This window comes from Galeopterus variegatus, unplaced genomic scaffold (genome assembly GCF_000696425.1).
Source record: "Galeopterus variegatus unplaced genomic scaffold, G_variegatus-3.0.2 Scaffold2037, whole genome shotgun sequence".
Lineage (NCBI taxonomy): Eukaryota > Metazoa > Chordata > Mammalia > Dermoptera > Cynocephalidae > Galeopterus > Galeopterus variegatus.
Genome location: NW_007728148.1, coordinates 92,284 through 112,217, shown reverse-complemented (window position 1 = coordinate 112,217; position 19,934 = coordinate 92,284). Strand labels below are relative to the sequence as shown.

At 58.6% G+C, this 19,934-nt stretch overlaps 1 protein-coding gene across 1 annotated transcript in view; it reads right to left on the bottom strand.

Moving 5' to 3' along the window:
- Window positions 1-1,644: 1,644 nt before the first annotated feature.
- Window positions 1,645-19,934, bottom strand: part of CRTC1 (CREB regulated transcription coactivator 1) — a 32,774-nt gene continuing 14,484 nt past the window's right edge. The window contains exons 8-16 of the mRNA XM_008580165.1: window positions 18,671-18,711; window positions 17,856-18,076; window positions 12,896-13,029; window positions 10,509-10,661; window positions 10,350-10,400; window positions 7,590-7,694; window positions 4,169-4,255; window positions 3,387-3,567; window positions 1,645-1,942 (exon numbers count right to left, since the gene is read on the bottom strand). Of these exons, the coding sequence (XP_008578387.1) occupies window positions 1,731-1,942; window positions 3,387-3,567; window positions 4,169-4,255; window positions 7,590-7,694; window positions 10,350-10,400; window positions 10,509-10,661; window positions 12,896-13,029; window positions 17,856-18,076; window positions 18,671-18,711 (1,185 nt within the window). The 3' untranslated portion in view covers window positions 1,645-1,730. The remainder of the gene's footprint in view (window positions 1,943-3,386; window positions 3,568-4,168; window positions 4,256-7,589; window positions 7,695-10,349; window positions 10,401-10,508; window positions 10,662-12,895; window positions 13,030-17,855; window positions 18,077-18,670; window positions 18,712-19,934) is intronic.

Here is a 19,934-nt window from a genome sequence, read left to right as displayed (position 1 = left end):
ACAGAAGTTCATGTTCCAAAGTGACTGAAAGAAAACAGCCAGCCCCGCTGCTCCCCTCACAGGGCCTGTGGTTTGGAGGATCAGGGACAGCCCCAGGTGCCCTGTCACCCTAGCCTCTGGAGACACTTCTCAAAGCACCTGGAAACTGGCCACTGAAACGCCCACTGCTCTGTCTCCGAGTCCACCCCAGCTGGCTCTGAGCTGCTGAGAAGGGCCAGCCAGAAGATAGCCCTGCCCGTCAGGGGTGTGTGGGCTGGAAGCCAGAGGGTCAGTGGGGAGGGGACGAAATGCCAGCGCTGCCCTGATTCTCAGGATGGACCACCAGAGGACAACCTCATCTTGGGGGGCACATGCTCCCCACCCCCAGGCCTGATCCACTGGGAGCAGAGAAGCCTCGGCTACAGCCAGCCATGGGGTGGTCAATGTGCCAGCTCTGAGGACTGGTGGGCACCTTCAGGAAGGACAGGTGGGGCTCAGTCTTTGAGAGACCGTCAATAAAAGCCAAGGCTCCTTCCTGAAGTCTGTGCTGTTGCCGTAGTGAAGGCACCAACAGCCACCACAAGCTCTGCCAAGTCCCTGCCTGGCCCACCAGCACTTGAGCCACGTTTTGAGATAACTTGGAGAGAAACAAAAAAGGCCGGATACACCACTGAGACCCAGGCAGGCATTGGACCACTTCTGGGTTTATCTGCCCCCATTTCCAGTTAGCTTAAAAAAACAAGTAATGTAGTATTTCTAGAATAAAATCATGCTCTCAGGTAAAAGTTGGCTCGAAGGATTCAGCTCATCTACAACCGAAATTGTAAATACAAACAAAAAAACCCCAAAAACACAACAAAATTTCCCTGGCTGCCTCCCCCGCCCCCATGCCTTAAATCACAGCATGTATCTATAACAGTAATGGTGACCACAGCACAGGGAACGAAGGATGGAAATGAGCTGTACCGCCTCCCCACCCCCAAGGGAACCATGCCTCCAGGTGCGAACTTTGCAAGCCCTCTCAACCTGGCCGGGCAAACTACGGCAAAGGTGGCTGCAGCTGCACCTGCCTGGGGATGAGGCGGGGCGGGGAGGCTGGAAACAGAGTGAGCTGGGAAGGGGCGTCAGGGTTTACTCTTGGCCTGCTTGGTCCCGTCCGCACTTCGCATCCTGCCCTGGCTGGATCCCAGCGCTTTGTGTGTGCTCAGAAATATAGAAGACAGCAGTCAAAATAGTGTTTATTTTGCTGTGTGTCCGCCCCTCTCTCTGGTGCCTTCTCGCTTGAGCAGGGCGGGGCTTGCTCTCTACCTAACCACAGGCTGGGAAGGGCAGGCGAGCTGGGGGACCAGGGATGAAGGAAGGCAGTGAGAGCTGGACAACAGTCGGAAAATGCACCTCAGCCCATAGCCAGCCACAGACCATGAGTGTCCCCCACCCCGAGCTTCCTGCCCCGCTGGGGAGTAGACGCTTTCCACATCTTACAGGGTGGCGACGGCTCATGCCCCAGGGTAGGGGACAAGGGAGCGGGCGCAGGGAAAGTCTGCAGGGATGGGGGGGCTCACAGCCTCCTATCCCAGCCTGGCTTCGGTGGGAGGTAACAACCAGGGGCAGGCTGGCGGGGGCGCTTGGTGGCACTGCAAGCTCGGAATCACAAGCTCGGCCGTGGGCAAGGGACGGAGCGCAGCCATCCCCAGGCTTGGGGAGACACCATTGGAACCGCTAGGCAGCGGCAGGGTGCCAGGCGTGCCCACTCACAGACGGTCCATCCGGAAGGTGTCCTCGGTGGCCGGGTCGGCCAGGACCATGTCAGGGTCGTTGAGCATGTGCAGTCCGTCTAGGGTCAGGGGGTCGATCTTCAGTTCGTCCAGGGGGAACTGATTGTCGGAGTCGAAGCTGACGTCACCGACCCCAGCCAGTGAGCTGGTCAGTTCTTTAGAGAGGCTGGGGGGGGACTCTCCTGTCACTGCCGGGTGGGGTGGGGACAAAAAGCACAGCTTATTCCTGGTTTCATGGCCCCCAACACTGTGCTTCCATGGCCATCCATGGTTCAGTCCAGGGGTGCTCACCAGGGTGATTCTGTCCCCTAGTGACATTGACAATGTCTGGGGACATTCAGATTGTCACAGCTAGGAAAGGGGAGGTACTGGCATCTGGTTGGTGGAGGCCAGGGATGCTGCTCAACACCCTACAGGGCACAGGATGCCCCCACCAGAGAATGATCTAACCCCAAACGTCAGCACCACCAACAAGGAGAAACCCTGGGCCAAGGGCTGTGCCACCGACAAACATCAGTGTGACCTGGTGGCAGCAGGGACCTCTCCTACTGTCAGCCTCTGCTGCAAGGTCTACCCTATGAGAGTCCCTGGAAGCAGGCTGGGTGAGTGTGGGTGTGCTGGGGGCCCCAGCCACTGCTCAGATTATAAAGGAAGCCTGGGTTGTCCCTCAAAGACCCAGGTTGAAACCTGGGCAATGGGCCTCAGTTTCCAGATCTGGGAAATGGGTCTGAAAGTCCCTGTCTTTCTGAGCCATTGGAGCAATCACAGGAGTTGGAGCTTCTCATGAGTCTGAGGCTGTTGCAGATGTTCCTCAGCTTATGACTTATGATTTTTTAACTTATGATGGGTTTATTGGGATGTGACCCTGTCATAAACTGAGGAGCACAAGTATCTATTGCTGACCGCTACCTGAGGAGGAGGTGGACTCTGCATGAAGAGCCCAGACCATGGGGGGCCCTGAATATGGACCCCCTTTACCCTGGAGATGCCAACGAAGATCGCCAGCAGGGCCCCTTCACCCTGGAGATGCCAACAGAGATCACCGGCAGGGGGGTCGTCTCACCCCAAACAGCCCTGAAGTATAGGAAAATCACTTTTTTCTTTGACAAAACCTAGAATCTTCAGGTAGAAGATGAGGTGGGCGGTGGCCACAGAAGATCTGCTTCTGTGCAAGACAGAGCAGGGACCTCCTCATAAATGCCATGCAGGACGGAGGCTGGCCTGTCCCCCCGGTGCCTGGGAGACATGCTCAGACTGCTGGGGTACTTGTGACAGCACATGGGAGCCTTTACACATCTGCTGACTGCACGGTGCTTGCCCTGCCAGGCAGGGCCCACCCCACAGTCACCTGTGGCCCTAGCACACACTCAGCTAATGTGGGGCAGGCCAAGTGATTGGCTTTGTCGGGTGTGTCCCCCCCTGGACTGCCTCAAAGCCCCAGGAGTCAGTCAAGTTCAAGGAGGAGGGGGTCTGGACTACTTGGGCCCCAACCCAGTGTGGGGTGGCAGTTTCAGTTCCATCACGCCATCACCCTCCAGGGCAGGGGATCTGAGACAGGGTCCGAGGGGGCCCCATGAAGGAGACCCCCCCCAAGGATGCCTGTGTAGGGTCCCCGCAGGCCCTGGTGCTCACCTGTGAGAATGATGTTGGGGATGCTGCTGTGGCTGGGGTAGCCAAGTGGCTGGGTGTCCGGCAGGCTCCCGTGGCTGCCCGTGAGGCCCATCATGGCCGCCTGTGAGTAATTGAGTGTGGAGCCTGGGCTGTACAGGCTGCTGGAGCTGATGGCGTTCTCCATCATGTTGAACTGCTCCAGCTGGCAAGGGAAGAACCAGGCTATGAGACGGCCACGCCCCACTGAGTCGCCACCCAGGGCCCCTGGCTGCTGTTGGCCGGGCTGCCAACCCGGCGGGGTGCCCAGCACCCAAGGCTGGTGAGCTCAAGTCCCCCGTGTCCCGGGCCTCCCGTCACACTCGGGGCTTGCTGATGGATGAATGGATACATGAGCGAGTGAGTGAACAGCCCCAGGACGCGGCCAAACCCCTGCGTGCCCTGATGCCCTGACCCTCGCCTTTGAGCAAAGCCAGCGAAACTTCCTGGCAAACCCACGTGCACCGCCAGGCAGAGGCGCCGCCGCCCTGCTCGCCCCGCCCCACTGGCGCAGACCCGCCCCAGCCCCTGGCGCTCGCCCCGCCCTGCTCAGTGCTCCCGCCTGCCCTTCCTGCCTGTAGCCTGCCGCCTCCGCTCTGCGGGGCTGGGTGCAGACTCCAGGGAAGGCCAAGCCAAGCCACCCCCACCGAGGGCCTCGGCAGACGGGAGAGGGAGGGAGGCCAAGAAGCAAAGCCCTGACCCGCGAGGCCCAGGTCCCGGCGAGCATTGCCGTGGGCACCAGCCAGGCGGCCTGGGTGCCCGCTCACCTGGTGGGACAGAGCATTGGCCTGTCTGGCCGCCATCTGCTGCTCAAAGTACGAGTCCCCAAACACGCTGCTCAGGGTGGAGGAGTGCTGCAGACAGAAGAGAGGCCTGCTGTGGTCACTGCCCCAGACAGCAGGGGTACGAGTGGCAGGACAGAGGCCCCTGGAGCCGCCTGGACGAATCTTGGGATGCAGGAGCCTGCTGCTGCCAATGTTTATCTTGGGGCTCCTGGGGTGCCCCCCAAAGCATCACCCCATCTCCCCTACTTGAGCAAGCATGGGAGACCCCATTTAGGGATGAAGAGCCTTCAGAGAGCCTGGGAGTGGGCCAAGGTGGGAGGTGCCCAGATGTGACATTCAATACGAACGGCAACCCCTGGGGGGCCACCAGGGAGATACAAGACAGGGCTTAGGCCACACGCATGTGAACAGGACAGGCACACAGAGCCGACCACCAGCTACGCAAGCACAGGATAGGCCCAGGACAGCTCCTGCCCTGCGACACCCCAGGGCCTGGGGGGAGTGGGAGAATGGCACAGCCTGACTCCTGAGATCCAAGGCCAGCTGGGGCTCTCAGGGGCAGGGACCAGGGCTGTCCCTGGGAGAGGAGTGGAGGGCTGAGACACTGGAAAGGGGACGTTTAAAGCCCACACCAGCAGGGAGAAGTCAGGACAGAGCCTGCCAGGGTGTGGGAGGGTGGGGGTCGGTGTGCATGTGTCAGGTCACCCCTGGGATACTGAGGCCTCGGGAAACACATACCTAGCCCAGCCAGCAGTTTCCCCACGGCTGGGAGCTCTGGCCTGTTTCCTCCTCTGTGGGACAGGGTAGCCCGAAGAAGCCACTGCACTGAGGCCATTCCCAGGGTACCATGTGACACATGTGCCCGGCTGGAGTCCCAGTAAATGTCTCCACAGATCAAAGGCCCTGGACCTCTTCCCCTTGAGCTCCCCATCTGCACTTTGTTCTAGATCCCCGTACCATGTGACACATGTGCCCGGCTGGAGTCCCAGTAAATGTCTCCACAGATCAAAGGCCCTAGACCTCTTCCCCTTGAGCTCCCCATCTGCACTTTGTTCTAGATCCCCATGTACTTGGGCAACCAAAAGCTTGGATGTTCCATTTAAATGCCAGGGAGGAGTTAAAAAGGGGAAACGAGGAAGGCAAGGAGTAGCCAATGTGGCAAAAATTCTGCCATTGCCCTAAAAACTGACAGCTTCAGGTTTTGGAGAAGGGGGCCCTCAAGGTAGTGGCTGGGTTTAGCCAGTAAGAGAGAGGCATCTATGGCTAATTTCACACCGGCTGCCACAGACCTCGTCCGACGTTGGGGCAGGTTTGTTCTGGGGCTCAGGACCCTGGGGGTGGATGGGGAGGGACTGGGCTTCCAAGATAGGCCCCAGTCCTGTCCCCATGGCCTTGGACTCAGAGAGACCCAGCACACACAGGGAAACAGGCTGTTTCTCTTGTGCCACAAGGGTTGCCAAGGAGGTCAGCTCAGAAGGTGTGGGATGCCTCACCTAGGACTAAATCACAGCTGCCCTGTGCACCCCGAGGAGATGCTGCCCAGGCAGGGAGGTATGGGGTGGCCAGGCTCACAGGCCAACGATTGAGTCCTTGGAAACACAGTCACAGTGGTAAATCAGGTATGGCCTCTGCCTGGCACCTGCTGCCTGAGAGAGCTCCCTGTGCCTCGTCTCTGGTTGGGGGTGCCATGTCCTGATGGTCCTGTCCTCAGACCATGTGAGCCACCTGCTTCCACACCAGTACACAACAGACAATAGACACACAGACACGGCCTTGACAAGACAGCAACACGCTTGCTGTGTGGCAGACTAACCCACTTTGGCTTGGGACAGAGAATGAACCAGCCATTCATGTGACTCCTGACAGAAATCCGCTTGACCCCTAACTCCTGCTCTGTCCTCCTGCAAGAGACCTTCACTGGCTGCCCACAGGGGAGAGGCACCACCTGCCACTTCCCCTGCCTGGACCAGAGTCTCTGGCCCCTCCCCCACCAGCGCCACATGAAGAGACCAGATGTGGCTGGAGCCCAAGAGCTCAGAGCCGGAGTGGATGGACAGAGCGTGTGCAGACACCAGGCTGACCACGCCCTGCCTTAAGTTCATGGCCACAGACCCCCCCACCCCCTGCCCCGCCTTCAGGGGAGGAGCTGTGAGCAGTGATCCCAGCAGGACCCTGGACTTATGAGGCAGGTGTCCCTACACATGGGTCCTCACTATCCTTGTACTGGCACCTATGGTGTATCCCCCGGGACAAGGGAGCCTGACCTCATTCCTGCCAGGCCCCGGCTGGAAGGACAGCTTCTCTGCCAGCTCAAGCCAAGAAGGAGGATCGAACCCTCTACTTGGGCACTGGACTGGCTTCTGGGGGTATAGGGGAGAGTCTGAGAAACCTGGGCTCGGGAGAGGTGAGGAGCATCAGAGCCCTAGGCCCAACTGTGCCAGGTGTGGCAGGAAGGAAAGCCCAAGTGTGACAAAGAGGTCACACCCCGCCCCATCGCCTGGGGCCAGCCTCAGTCTCCTCATCCATGGGATGGAAACCAAGACCTGAGATGCCGTGGAGCCCCTCGGAGCTTTCCAGGCTAGTTGGCTGAGGAACATACCCTTCCACAGGGCAGAGGGGAGCAGTGGGGACTGAGTGAGGGGTCAGAGCCTCCACCACAGGCCAGCCGGTCACTTCAGCTGCATCCCAAAGTGGGAGTGCTCACACTGGGGTGGGTTCTGATGGCCCATGGGTGTTTAGAGGCATCGTCCCTGGGCCACTCCGTGGGGATGCTGGGTGTGGCCCCACGGGGCCGCAGCTGTCACTAACGTACCTAATCCAAGTGAGAAGCCCCTGCCAGCCTCAGCCAGTGCTCGGCAGAAACCACAAAGACAGGACAGGAACACAGCAGCTCCCGAGAAAGGGCATGAGGGGCCGGGAGGCAGTGCCTCCTCCTCTGCCCAGGGTGACCACCAGTGGTCTGGTCTCTGCCCTGATGCAGCCTGGTGAGTGCACAGCTCTGGTCCCACAGATTGGATGAGATGGGATGGAGTGAGGCGTGAGGCAGAGACAGCAGGCGGGCAGGAGGGGGCACGGGGACATGAAGCAAGGCGGGAAAGTGAGAAGCCCCTGCCAGCCTCAGCCAGTGCTCGGCAGAAACCACAAAGACAGGACAGGAACACAGCAGCTCCCGAGAAAGGGCATGAGGGGCCGGGAGGCAGTGCCTCCTCCTCTGCCCAGGGTGACCACCAGTGGTCTGGTCTCTGCCCTGATGCAGCCTGGTGAGTGCACAGCTCTGGTCCCACAGATTGGATGAGATGGGATGGAGTGAGGCGTGAGGCAGAGACAGCAGGCGGGCAGGAGGGGGCACGGGGACATGAAGCAAGGCGGGACTGTGGGGGGGGGGGGGGGCGGCGTCCCTTACTTGCGGGGAGCTCCCTGGGGAGAATCCTTGATTGGAGACAGGCGAGGTGGGAGACTGGTTGGCTGGGGAGCCAGCACTAGTGCGGTACTGCTGCAGAGCCGGTGCCTGCGAGGACAGACGGGTCAGGACACCAGCGGGGCCTGGATGCCTGCACATGGGGTTCATCCTGGCTTCCAGAAAGTGGCCTATACCCTGATAAGCCCTCTGGCAGCCCCCCCCCACCCTAGATGCCTTGGTGGTGGGTGCCACCCCATGGGTAAGCATAGAATCCTTAGGCACCTGCAGGAAATGGATGTCTCTGAGCTATCTGAGCCTGAGATGTCATGGGAACCTGCCTCCATACCCAGCTCCCCCAGGAGGGGTGTGTGTGAAGGTCGGGGGGTGCTACAAGAGCGCAGAGCCCAGCCCCACAGAACTGCCCTCCCTCCCAAGAGGGAGATGGAAGGGCTGGCCTCAACTCAGGAGACGTCAGGGCCGGACGGCAACATGTGCACACACATGCACACGGGTATGCACACACCCACACATGCACACCTAGACACACACGTGCACCCATAGACACATATGGATGCACAACCACACATGCACTGCCACACACCACCACATGGGCACACACACGTGCATGCACAGATACCAACACACTTGGTTACACACATGTACACAGGTGCATGCACACACACCACACATGGGCATGCACACACACACACTTGGGCACACATGTGCATGCACACACACATGCATGCACACACACGCATGCATGCACACACACATGAATGCATACATACTTGCACACACCCAGACACGTGCACACACCCACACGTGCATGCACAACCACACAAGTGTACACATATATGCACAAAACCACAGAAATACACATGCATACACGTACACCCACACTGACACATGCACACACCCTCACACAAATGTACATACACGTGTATGCACAGCCCCCCATATGCATGTGTCTGCACACACCCACACAGGCAGGGAAGGCCAGGACTGGGCAGGTGGGCATAGCCTTCTGCTCCCAATTCCCCCTAGCTACATGCCCACAGCAGGTCCTCCTGCTCTCGGGGTGGTGGGACTGGCAGTGAAGGCCACCCTGGGCACACTGCAGGCTCCCAGCATGGGTCAGTCACCATAGCTGGTGTCCCTGAGAACAAGCCCACTGGGGTTATTCCATCTAAGAGGCCCCTGAGGTGCAGCCACGTCCTCAACCCATTCGAGGAACAGAGGGCCTTGGCTTGTCAATGCTGTAGTCCAGGCCCATTCGAGGCAGGCCAGGCTGGGCTAGGATCTGAATTCAGGACCATCTGTTCCTGGCCTGGCACAGCCATGCTGTATGCCTCTGGACAAACTGCCTGACCTCTCTGAGCCTACTGTTCAATGAGACCTGGCCTGACTGGCCCAGGGTCCCATGGTTTCTCCATTTCCCCCACATCCTCAGTGGCCCTTTCTAAGCAATTTGGGGTGAGGGTTGAGTCCAGGTGGGGCTGGGGCAGGGCAGGGCGGGGATGGGCTCACTCAGCAGGGTGTGGGAGGATAGAGGTGCCAACTCGGTCAACTGAGGATGACAAGGTTGAGCCTTTCAGAGTTGGAAAGAAAATGTCCAGAGGGAAATTCTGCTCAGTAAGTCTGCAGAAACTCACAGAGGAGGCCACCAGAGTCTGTCCCCCATGGAAGCTAGAAGTCCCTGGGGGCAGGAATCCATCTTTTTGGGGGGAGTGGGGCTGGGCGGTAGACAACATGACCCAAGAGCCATGGGAGGGGCTGTCTCTACACCTGGCCCAGAAACCCTGTGCTTCCAACGTGCCCCAAGCTCTAACGCAAGGCCCCCTCCCTTGGCACCCACTGTGTTTACGCCAAAGGAAAGACTTGGGCACTTCCCTATCCGGGGGACCCTGGGTGGATGCCCTCCAAGGGGTCAGAGCAGCTTGGGAATGTGGGTCTCTGCTTGTTGGGTCAGCCACCCACCCTGCCCAGCTCAGGGGTCTGTTCTTTGCAGAGCACGTGACATTCTGATAATGTTTAGTCTGGGGCTGGCAGCCCAGGATGGAGTGGAGGACTCACTGCACCCCAAACATGGGCCCCTACTCCCCTGAATGTGGCCAAACATAGCTGTGACCCACCCGTCTCCTCCCACTGTAGTGGCCAGGAAGAAAGTCGGAACAGTCAGAAAGGCTTGCAGGTGCAGGGATCCAACCCAGCACCTGTTCCCTGAGTCTGGCCCTGGGCAGGGGTCTCACAGTCTGAGCTGCAGCCCCCCCAGCCCCGGGCACCATGCTGCATGAGCCACTGCCTCACAGAGTTAGGATTAGGGTTAGTCCTTCCCTACCCTGAGTTCAATTGTGCCCCCTGACTTCCAGAAGTCTGCTTCCTAGGCCCTGAGAGCTTTGTGCTCTTCCTGCCTCCAAGGAAGCCTGGCTTCGGGTAGGAAGGACAGCAGGGGCCAAGAGCGCCCCCAACATGGGATGGCCCACTTTGGTGGAGTCTGGGGCCAGTGATTCTGCTCATGCCTCAGTTTCCCCACTTATACACAGGGTGGCAACCTTAGCTTGAAGATCCCAAGCTGTAAACCCCATCGAATGTCTAGCCTGGGGCAGGCCCAGGGCAGCATTTGCTTTGGTCTTGATCCTGGGAGAGGTCGGCCTCAGTGGGACTGCATATGCAGCCAGATGCCCTGACCGGCCTCCTGCAGGCCCAGGCTCCTCCTCTATGAGCCCCCCACCCAGGCTCCACAGGACCCTGTCGTGGGCTTACCGAGGCAATGTCGATCCCCATCGACGGCTGGCCTGGGTTCTCTGAGGGGGACTGGGGGAGAGAGGACGGTACTGTGACAGCAAGTGGGGGCAGCTGCGGCCCCCGTGTCAAGCTGGCTCTTGGCATCAGGGGGCCGCCCGGGGGAAGGTGGACGGGCACCTGTGGAGAAGGTGGGGACGGCTGCTGCTGGGACGCCGGTGGAGGAGGCGGTGGGGGCTGGGGCTGTGGTGGTGGAGGCTGTTGGGAGCCCGTCTGGGTGAAGAATGCGTAGGGCAGTTGCTGCTCCAGAGACAGGGCGTCCATGGCCACAGCCTGGGGGGAGAAGAGGGCATCAGGCGGAGGCACGTTGCATGGGGCCAGGCCGCGAGCACCTGGTCTCTGTCGGCCCCCATGGCCTGGCATGCTCAGCAACACGGGATAGACGAACCTTATGAAGTCCGGCCCCTGGACTGGGAGCTCCTAAAGACCTAGCCAGGGCCCACAAGGAGTTAGGCTGGAGCTGGATGGGGCCTGGGTGTCTAAACCAGCTGGCTGTGCCCTGCACCCAGTGGGCCCTTCACTCTCAGTACACTTCAGGCAGCTCAGGCAGTCCCCAGCTGCTGCAGGGCAGCCACAGGGAGGCCACACTCCAGTAGCTCAGTGGGCAGCCAGCTCTGGGGTCCTAGTGGGAAAGAACCTTCCACCCCTACCCCAAAGCCTTGCCCACGCTGGAGAGGTTGCAGGTGAGAGAGGCACTGGTGTGGTCATTCAGCAAGGACTGACCTCAGAGTTGAAAAGAGAAAAATAAGCACAGGGAAGAATGTGACACAGTTTGTGCAGAAACTCATAGCCAGGGCCACAGGGAAGCCGACAGTCCCTGGGGCAGGTGGGCGTCCCTCTGAGAGAGGCTGGTCATGCCCAGGAGCTATGGGATGGATGCAAACATTTAGCGGAATACCTGGCCCCTAATAGCAGTGGGTAGTCCACAAATAAAAAGAATTTCCAGAAAAGGCAGGAGGCACAAGACAAGCTAGTTCTTGAAGAGACTGAACACAAAGCCACCAGGAGCCACCCATGGCTCTGTCTGGATCCTGATCCCAACAAGACAACCTTATAAGCAGACAGAGACGTAGGGGGTGGGGGACAGATGGCCACCAGGCCCAAGCCAGGCATCTGAAAGTACAGAAGAATTACTATTAATTTTGTTGGTGGTGGACAAGGCCATCGTGATTACGTTAAAAAGCAAACAAACAGGGCCGGCCCGGTGGCGCACTGCTACAGTGCGCTGCTTGGGAAGCGTGGCGGCGCTCCCTTCGAGGGTTCGGATCCCACATACAGACCGGTTCCCGCTCACTGGCTGAGCGAGGTGCGGGCGCAACACCGACGGTTGCGATCCCGTTGCCGGTCCCGATCTGGTACGGGCGCGACACTGAGGGTTGCGATCCGTTGCCGGACACGAAAAAAGACAAAAAAAAAGGAAAAAAAAAAAAAAAAAGCAAACAAACAAAGCAGACAAAGTTCCCTATTAGAGATTTTTTAAAAATACACGAAATGGACAAATTCCTAGAAACACATCTGCAACCAAAACTGATTCAAGAAGAAATAGAAAATAAGAATAGCTTGACAACAAGTAAGGACATTGGATCAGTAATTTTAAACCTCCCAACAAAGACAAGCCAAGACCCACACGGCTTCACTGGTGAGTTTTATCAAACGTTTAAAGAGGAATTAAGGGCCGGCCCGTGGCTCACTCGGTAGAGTGCGGTGCTGATAACACCAAGGCCGCGGGTTCGGATCCTATACAGGGGATGGCCGGTTTGCTCACTGGCTGAGTGTGGTGCTGACAACACCAAGCCAAGGGTTGAGATCCCCTTACCGGTCATCTTTAAAAAAATAAAATAAAAATAAATAAAATAAAATAAAGAGGAATTAAATTGCTTCTCATCCTCATCTGAAAACTAGGAAAGGAGGAAACACTTCCCAACTCATTCTATTAGGCTGGATTGACCAAGTAAAAAAAGAGAGAAGACTCAAATTACTAAAATCAGAAATGAAAGTGGGAACTTTGCTACCAACTTCACAGAAATGAGGATGGCAATCCCTTACCAGCCAGCTGCAAAAAAACCAGGATCATGAGAGGGTACTACAAGCAACCCTATGCCCAACAAGTTGGATAACCTAGATGAAATGGACATTCCTAGACATGTACAAACTATCAAAATAGGCAGATGGAGCAAATACAGCAAATTGACAGAATAAAAGCTAAACTCTCTAAATTTTATTATGTAACCTTTCAACTAGCCCCTGAAGAAGAGAAAGCAGCAATGCTGAAGAACGCCTTTTCACAACAGGCAGAAGCTGATGGCTAGCCATTCCATCTGCCTGAGACGGGTGGGGGGACTCCAGGACCACTGATTTTTGCATTTCCCATGTGTCTGAAAATTTGTTAATAACAAGTAAAAGTGTTGGGAACTTTCTCAGGATTCCGTGGCCCCCGGAAGGAGCAGGAGGCCTCCCATTGAAGCAGAGCAGGGCCCCGCCCACCTGCCCCCACCAAACCCTCGCACCTGAGTGATGGGTGACAGCGGGGAGAGAGTGGGTGACACCTGCTGGGCCTGCTGCTGCCTCGCCTCTGTGCTCAGGGACAGGGAACTGACGCTGGTGGGGCGGTGCTGCGGGGAGTTGCCTGGCGTGCTCATCCCTGGAAAGGAAGAAGGGAGGCAGGGAGGGAGTGGGAGTGAGATTGCTGAGGAAAGGCTGCTCACACACCCACCATCACACTGCATGGGGACAGCTCAGTTGCTTAGACAGAGCCCAGTGGGGCCCCCCTCAGAGGCCCGAGTCCCTAAATCTGGGGTCCTCCAACCAGGTCCTCCATAGTTTGTTCCTCCATTCTTCCCCACTGTCCCTACCATCCCTCCAAGAGGGCGTGTCCTACAGGCCCAGCCAGTCAGCACTTCCACATCTCTGGAGTGTGTGACTGGTCCCTAGATGGGCATGTGACCATGCTGGTCCAATGAGAGCCTGCCCTGGGACTTTGGATAGAATTCCAGGAAGGACTGTCTGAAATTGTGGGGGACATTCTGGGACCACAAGGGGGAGAGGTGGCACCTGAGCACCAATCCAGCCACGCTGGTGCTTTCTGGTTTCAGGAGACAATAAATCCCCTCTTTTGCTTAAACTGGCTTGGGTTTCAGTTAGTTTCGAGCACTTCAGTCCTGACTGACACTGCGGTTTCCTCTACAGCCTCATAGCTCTTCTCACCCCACTTTGTTGAACATGTCCATTCCTGTAACTGCCCCTCTTGGCCCCCAGATCTGAGTACCCGCCAGCCCTCCGACATCCCACGTGCATGCCTCCCCCCTCCCGTCACCTTGTGCATTCCCCATGCTGCAGCACCGCCCCAACCGGGCTGCCCAAACTAAAAACTGTTATTCCTTAATGTTCTCCCCTCTCCCTGCCCTGGGATCTGACATGCTCATTCCTGTTGGAACTCCTGCCAAGGGCCTCTGTGCTGTCCCTTCCCTCACCCTGGCCCCCATAACCCTCGTCCCCAAGCAATCCAATCCCTGGATGCAGCATAGTGAGGGAGCTGGGTGAAGTCAAGTTCAGCATGGCAGCAGTTAGGACCTGCTGGGTTATCCCAGGGCACCACGCCAGGAAGGCTACCCCAAGCTGGGGGGTTTTGGGGGCCTGGCCCCTTATCTATCCCAAGACTTGGTTTCCTCAACTCAGTTACCTCATCAGTGAAATGGCAATGGTAACAGGGGCCCTCTGGGGTTCACCCAGGAGGCCCCAGAGAGGTCATAAGTAAGCTGTGAAAAGTCTGTCCTGCAGCCAAGGCGGGGTAAAGCCGGCTGACTCACCCTGGGAGATCCGGGCCCATCCTGCCCAGGGCACCAAGTCAACCTTGTTCCAGCAGATGGGACAGCGGGTTCATGGGCTTCCAAGAATGCACCCAAAAGCACGCTGAGGAGATGATGAGCAGCCTTGTCTGTGCCCAAGGCAGCTTCTCACTGGGCGAGTCTGGTCATGCCTGCACCTCCCCTTGGACGCCCTGGCGGCTCCACTTAGCTAAGCACTGGGGAGGTGCCTGGTGCCATCCACAGCTCCTGCCAGAGCCCCGAGGGCTGGTGTATGCACAGACCCTGGGTGCCTGAATCAACGATGTCAAGGGAGGCATCAGCAAGGCCTACATGGGGGGAGTCTGGGAGACACCTGCTCAGAGCACACTCGGAGTTGGGACCCTGGGCCACTTCCTCGTCTTCTCTGAGTGAACCCCATTTCATGCATCCAGTGTGCCGAGAAACACCTGATGCCCAGGTTGGGAGCAGATGTCAGGGTTTGGTAAGCAACAGAGACAAATGCCAAGAGGGAGGGTGGACATGGGGAAACAGAGGCAGATGGGGCCCATGGCAAACTGGAGTGCTCTGGCCCATCTCGAGATGCAGGTTGTCAACCCATTGCTGCTGAACCTTTTGATTCTTCAAGAGAAGCCGAAGAGAAATCCTACTTTCCACATGTACTCCTTTGATTTTTAAATGCCAGTTTGAAGTACCACACACACACAATTGTGGGCCATATGAAATATATCACTGGGCTGGATCTGGCTATTCTGCAGTGGGTGCCCTGAATACATGGAGTTTTTAATCCTCCTCGGGGCTGCTAAATGAGCTCCTGGCCGCCCCAAGAGGCCAGCTGGGCCAGGAGGGTGACAGGTGCCATGCTGTTGAATTCCTTTTGGGAACGTGGATCACCTGGGAATAGGAGCAGAGCCAGCTGGAAGGGAAGTTTGAGGTGGACAGGGGGAGCTGCCAGGGAGGGCAGGCTGGGTGGGCAGGATGGGCCAGGTGGCAGGGCCCACCCTGTGGCACACAAGCCCTGCTAGTGGGGCCGGCTGGCCTCAGAGCTGTGCCAGGAAGGAGGACCTGGAGCCTGCCCTCCTCCTGCATTCTGACAAGCAGCCAAGGACATGACTTTGGCAAACACGGAAGGAGATGAGAGGGGCACAGTCGCCTGGGAGGCAGAGGCCTCTCCTCCCCGAGGGGCTCATGTCCCAACTGGCGGATGGGCTGCGGGGGGGAGGGGTGAGAGGGGATGCAAGCTCCACGTGTGCTGGGGTGGGTGGCTCAGTTTGACTTCAAAAGCGCCTGGAAAGCAAGGCCCCTGCCAGGCGTGCTGCTGGAGCGGCAGGTTCACAAACAACCCAACACATGTCAGACATTATGGGCTGCGTGCTCCGGCAAGCCTGACTCTGCTTTTCACATGTGTTGTGTATTTTCCTGTGTTTGTTTAGACTGGGCGCCAGCTGGAGGTGTGCGGCTCCCGGGCGGGCACTGGGGGACTGCCAAGGACCCTCCAGCAGAGGGGGTGGTATGCTCTGGAGGCCACCGTGAAACATGAGGGGGAAAAGGGGGCCAGCAGACAGGCATCTGCGTGGGGTGGGGGTGAGTGTGCTGGCAGCACTGAGCTGACCTTTGGGTTCCTCGCTTTGCACAGGCACGCCCTCCAGCAGAGGGGGTGGTATGCTCTGGAGGCCACCGTGAAACATGAGGGGGAAAAGGGGCCAGCAGACAGGCATCTGCGTGGGGTGGGGGTGAGTGTGCTGGCAGCCCTGAGCTGACCTTTGGGTTCCTCGCTTTGCACAGGCACGTGCAGACACCCCTGCCTGGTCCTGTCTCTCAGGGGCAATGAACCTCTGCTCCCCTGAATTTGCGCATCTTGTCTCTGGATCTTCCTTGGTGATCCTGAGGCCAGGGTGTAGAAGACAGAACACTGCCTCGATGCCCCAAGCCACGTTCTGTTCCTCTCTTCACCCTTCTGGCCTCCATACCCTCATCCAAAATCCCAGGGACATCCGTATCATCCCTAATGCCCTCGTCTGTCCCCACCTGTCCCGACCCATCAGCACCAAAGTCAGGGCAACTCTGGGTACCTCCAGTCCTCGCATCAACCCAACTCCCAAGAGGGTCAATTTCACCCTGAAGTCTCTCTGCCAAGCACCTGCTTGGGGTTCTGCCCTGATCCAGGAGCTGTCAGCGCTCCTGATAGCTCCTTCTCCTCAGGGCGGCCAGAGGAACTTTGCCAAATCCAAATTTAAGCATGTGATTCTCATGGAAAACCCTGCACAGCACAGCCCACCAAGCTTGGGGTGGAGATAGGGTGGACAACGGACAGGGGAGCGTAGGCTCGTTCTGCAGCTCTGAGGCAGGACAGAGCACACGGTGGGGACAAACCCACCTCCCAACATACCCCTGCCATGGCCCCTCCTGCCCATCCCACCACGTGAGGCTGGTTGGGGCCAACCCATCTCCTCCCTGAAAGCCAGAAGCCTGCCAGCCCTGGGATGCAAACCCACATACCCCACAGCAACGGGGGTGTTAGGGTAACGCTGGAGATGCGGGCAATGGAGGCCTAACCCAGAGGACAGCCCAGGAGCCAAGTAGCAACGTTAGCCAGAGGTGAGCACAGAAAAATATTGTAGTGTGAGACCAGAGCCAACATGGTGTCACAGAGGAGATGAGGTCTGGGTGGGGCAGGGTAGCTGACAGAGGTGCCCTGTAGCCACCTGAAGAGAACCACAGGAGCAGCATGTGTAAAGGCCCCAAGGTGAGCTCATGGGCTGTGGGCGACAGAGGCAGGAGACAAGGTCAGAGGGTGGAGGGTGAACCATGGCTGACCTCTCAGGCCCCGGGGATCTTGGGCTTTCACTGAGACGGAGTTGGGGGGGCCACGCAAGGTCCTGAGCAGAAAAGAGCTGTGGGCTGATGGCTGTTCTGGGTAGCGAAGAGGCTGGGGGCAAGGGAGAGGGGCCAGGCAGGAGGTGGGGATCCATGCTGGGCAGGGTCCTAACGGTGAGGCCGAAGACATGCTGACCACAGGTCCGGGCAGGCGAGAAAACAGAGGAGTTAAAAGGGACACCTCTGCAGTCACAGGAGCCAATGGAGGATGGTCCCTGGGAGGAGCAGGGTAAGCACAACACCAGGGGCTATTGGGACAGGTGAGGGCCTCATGGGACGTCCCTGTGGATGTGGCTGAAGGGAAATGAGTATGGAGCTTGGGGAGGGGACAGAACCAGAGTGTCATAAGCAGGTGGCCACAGTCAGATGTGGGGGGCGGGCAGGTTAGACCTGGTTCTACCCCCCATGAGTGTCTGGGAGTGAGGAGGGGCAGGAGAAGCCTGACCCACCCAGACTAGGTTAAGCCCTCCAGGGCTCCCCCAGCCTCTCTGTGAGGTCCTGAGCACTGCCCCACACCCCAAAGCCACTGTCTGATCCCTGGGAGCATCATGCGCTTTCCCAGCCCAGACTTTTGCCCAGGCTGTGCCCTCTACCTGGGATGTCATTCTTTGTTGGGTCGGCCTGACAATGCTGAGCCCCCATGGAGGGTTCCCTACCTCCCACCCCTGGGACGCCTGGCATTATGAATAAGACTTTGCTCAGTCACTGTTCAAATGCACATGTCATTGTCACTATGTGGTGAGCTGTCGGGAATGACACTTCCCGGTGCCATGTCCTAGGCCCTTACCCTGGCCAGCGCCGCCGATGCCCAGGTGTGTCAGGTTGGCTGCGAGGTTGCCGGTGCTGCTGGAGCTGCTCAGCGCGGGGAAGGTGGGCTCCTCAGGGTCCAGTGGGGTCGGCAGTGGGGAGGGGAAGTGGATGTTGGTCAGGTCGGGCAGGGAGCCCCCCGTGTTGTGGGTGGCGGGGATCAGGGCTGTAGTGTTTTCCTGGTCGGCGGATGGAAAGATGCTGGAGAAAAGCCAGGCAGAGGCAGGAGGTGAGCTCTCAAGACGGGGGCCAGCCAGGCCTCCCCCAGAAGCTGCAGCAGGCAGGGGCAGGCAGGGACAGGAGGGGGCTGGTGGGAGAAAATTAGGGGCGCAAAATGACACCCCTGAATTAGGTGTCACCAGGCTCATAGAAGGACTGTCAGCTGGAACAAGACCTCGAGAAACAGACTATCTGCAGGTAGGTGGGAGGCAGGGGCTGGTGGGAGAAAATTAGGGGCGCAAAATGACACCCCTGAATTAGGTGTCACCAGGCTCACAGAAGGACTGTCAGCTGGAACAAGACCTCGAGAAACAGACTATCTGCAGGTAGGTGGGAGGCAGGGGCAGCCACTTCCCCTGGAGGTGCAGTGTATCTGAGGGATGGGTGTGTGGAGGCTCCATCCTCAGGCAGAGGGTGGCTGGAGCATCCCCCACACGGGGATTGCTGGGTGGCTCCAGCAGCACAGCATCCCTCGTGCCAGGATTTGCAGCCTTGACAGCAGGCAGAAAGCCCTGGGGTAGTCCAGGTAGCCCCATGCGGTGGAGGGTGTGCAGGGTGGGCTCTGCTGAGACTTACTTGATTCCAGGAACCTCACAGGACTTGGGTCTGGATCCCGTCTGAAAGAGAAGACAGCAGAGGCTTGAGCTGGTGCTGGGGGCCTCCTCGTGGGCACTGTGCTTCCTGGAGGCATGGCCAACCTTCCCACAAGGGCCAAGACATGCTCAAGGAGAACCAAGTTTAGCAGGCACGAGAGAGTCTCATACATGAAGGCTGGGCACCCCCCACCCCCGGGTGGAGGGCCTGCCCGGCCACACCCTGGGGCAAAGCCAAGAGTTGTGTGGAGAGGGTCTCCCTAAGGGCTCCCTCCCCTAGCTCCTACCCTAGGTGGGAGAGGGCCTGGCTCCCCTCTGCCTGGTGGGATGGGCACAGCCAAGGGTGACATGGTCCCTTGTCACAGCAGGTGTCCAGGGAAAACATGGTTAGCCACCAGCTTGGCATGTGGGTCACCAGAAACCCAACCACCTGAGGCTAAGAACTCACGGAGCCATCCCCAACCCTCCATGCAATTCCCAGGTCGGGGTGGCCGGGACAGCCACCAGTCTCTGAGGAGTGGGTCAGGCCCTGAGTTCAAGGCAGGAAAGGACACTAAGTTGGGGAAACCCAAGGAGGCTTGGACCAGATGACCTCAACAGTTCACAGGCCACTGCCCAGGCTCTGGCCTGACCCACCTTCCAGCTGCAACCCAGGGGTGTTACTCTCACCCAGGACCCACCCTGGGAAGAGCTCTTCCTCCCTGCTTAAGAGGTCTGGACTCCTAGTGATGGCAAAGTAAATCATGACCATAGTAAGAACACGGCAATGCACCTCCAAGAGCTGCTCAGGAAGGGCAGGGTCAGGCTCTGGTCTGCGAGGACTCAGGGTATTGCCCACGGTCAGAGCCCCTGCCTGCCCTGTGGGTCAACCCCGGGGAGGGAGTACCCATGGAAAGCTTCTTGACAGGAGGGCCCTGGTTTGTTTCCTCCTTTGTGAATCAGGGATGCTAATGCTGCAGAGAGGGCTGGAGGATATGGGATCATTGCAGGCCCCAGGAACTGCAGGCTCCAGGCAAGGGCCCCCAAGACTCTCATCTAAAGATAAAGGAGGGAATCCTCTTCTGCTCTCAGCAGGCATGACCAGAGTCCCATCTAGTGCGGGGGGGGGGGGGGGGGGGCGGGGGCCCCTTTTCCACTTCCCCCCCCCCCCCCCCGCCCCCCCCCCCCCCCCCCCCCCGCCCCCCCCCCCCCCCCCCCCCCGCCCGCGAGAGGAGCCCCCCCCCCCCTCTGACTAGTGCCCTTTGGCC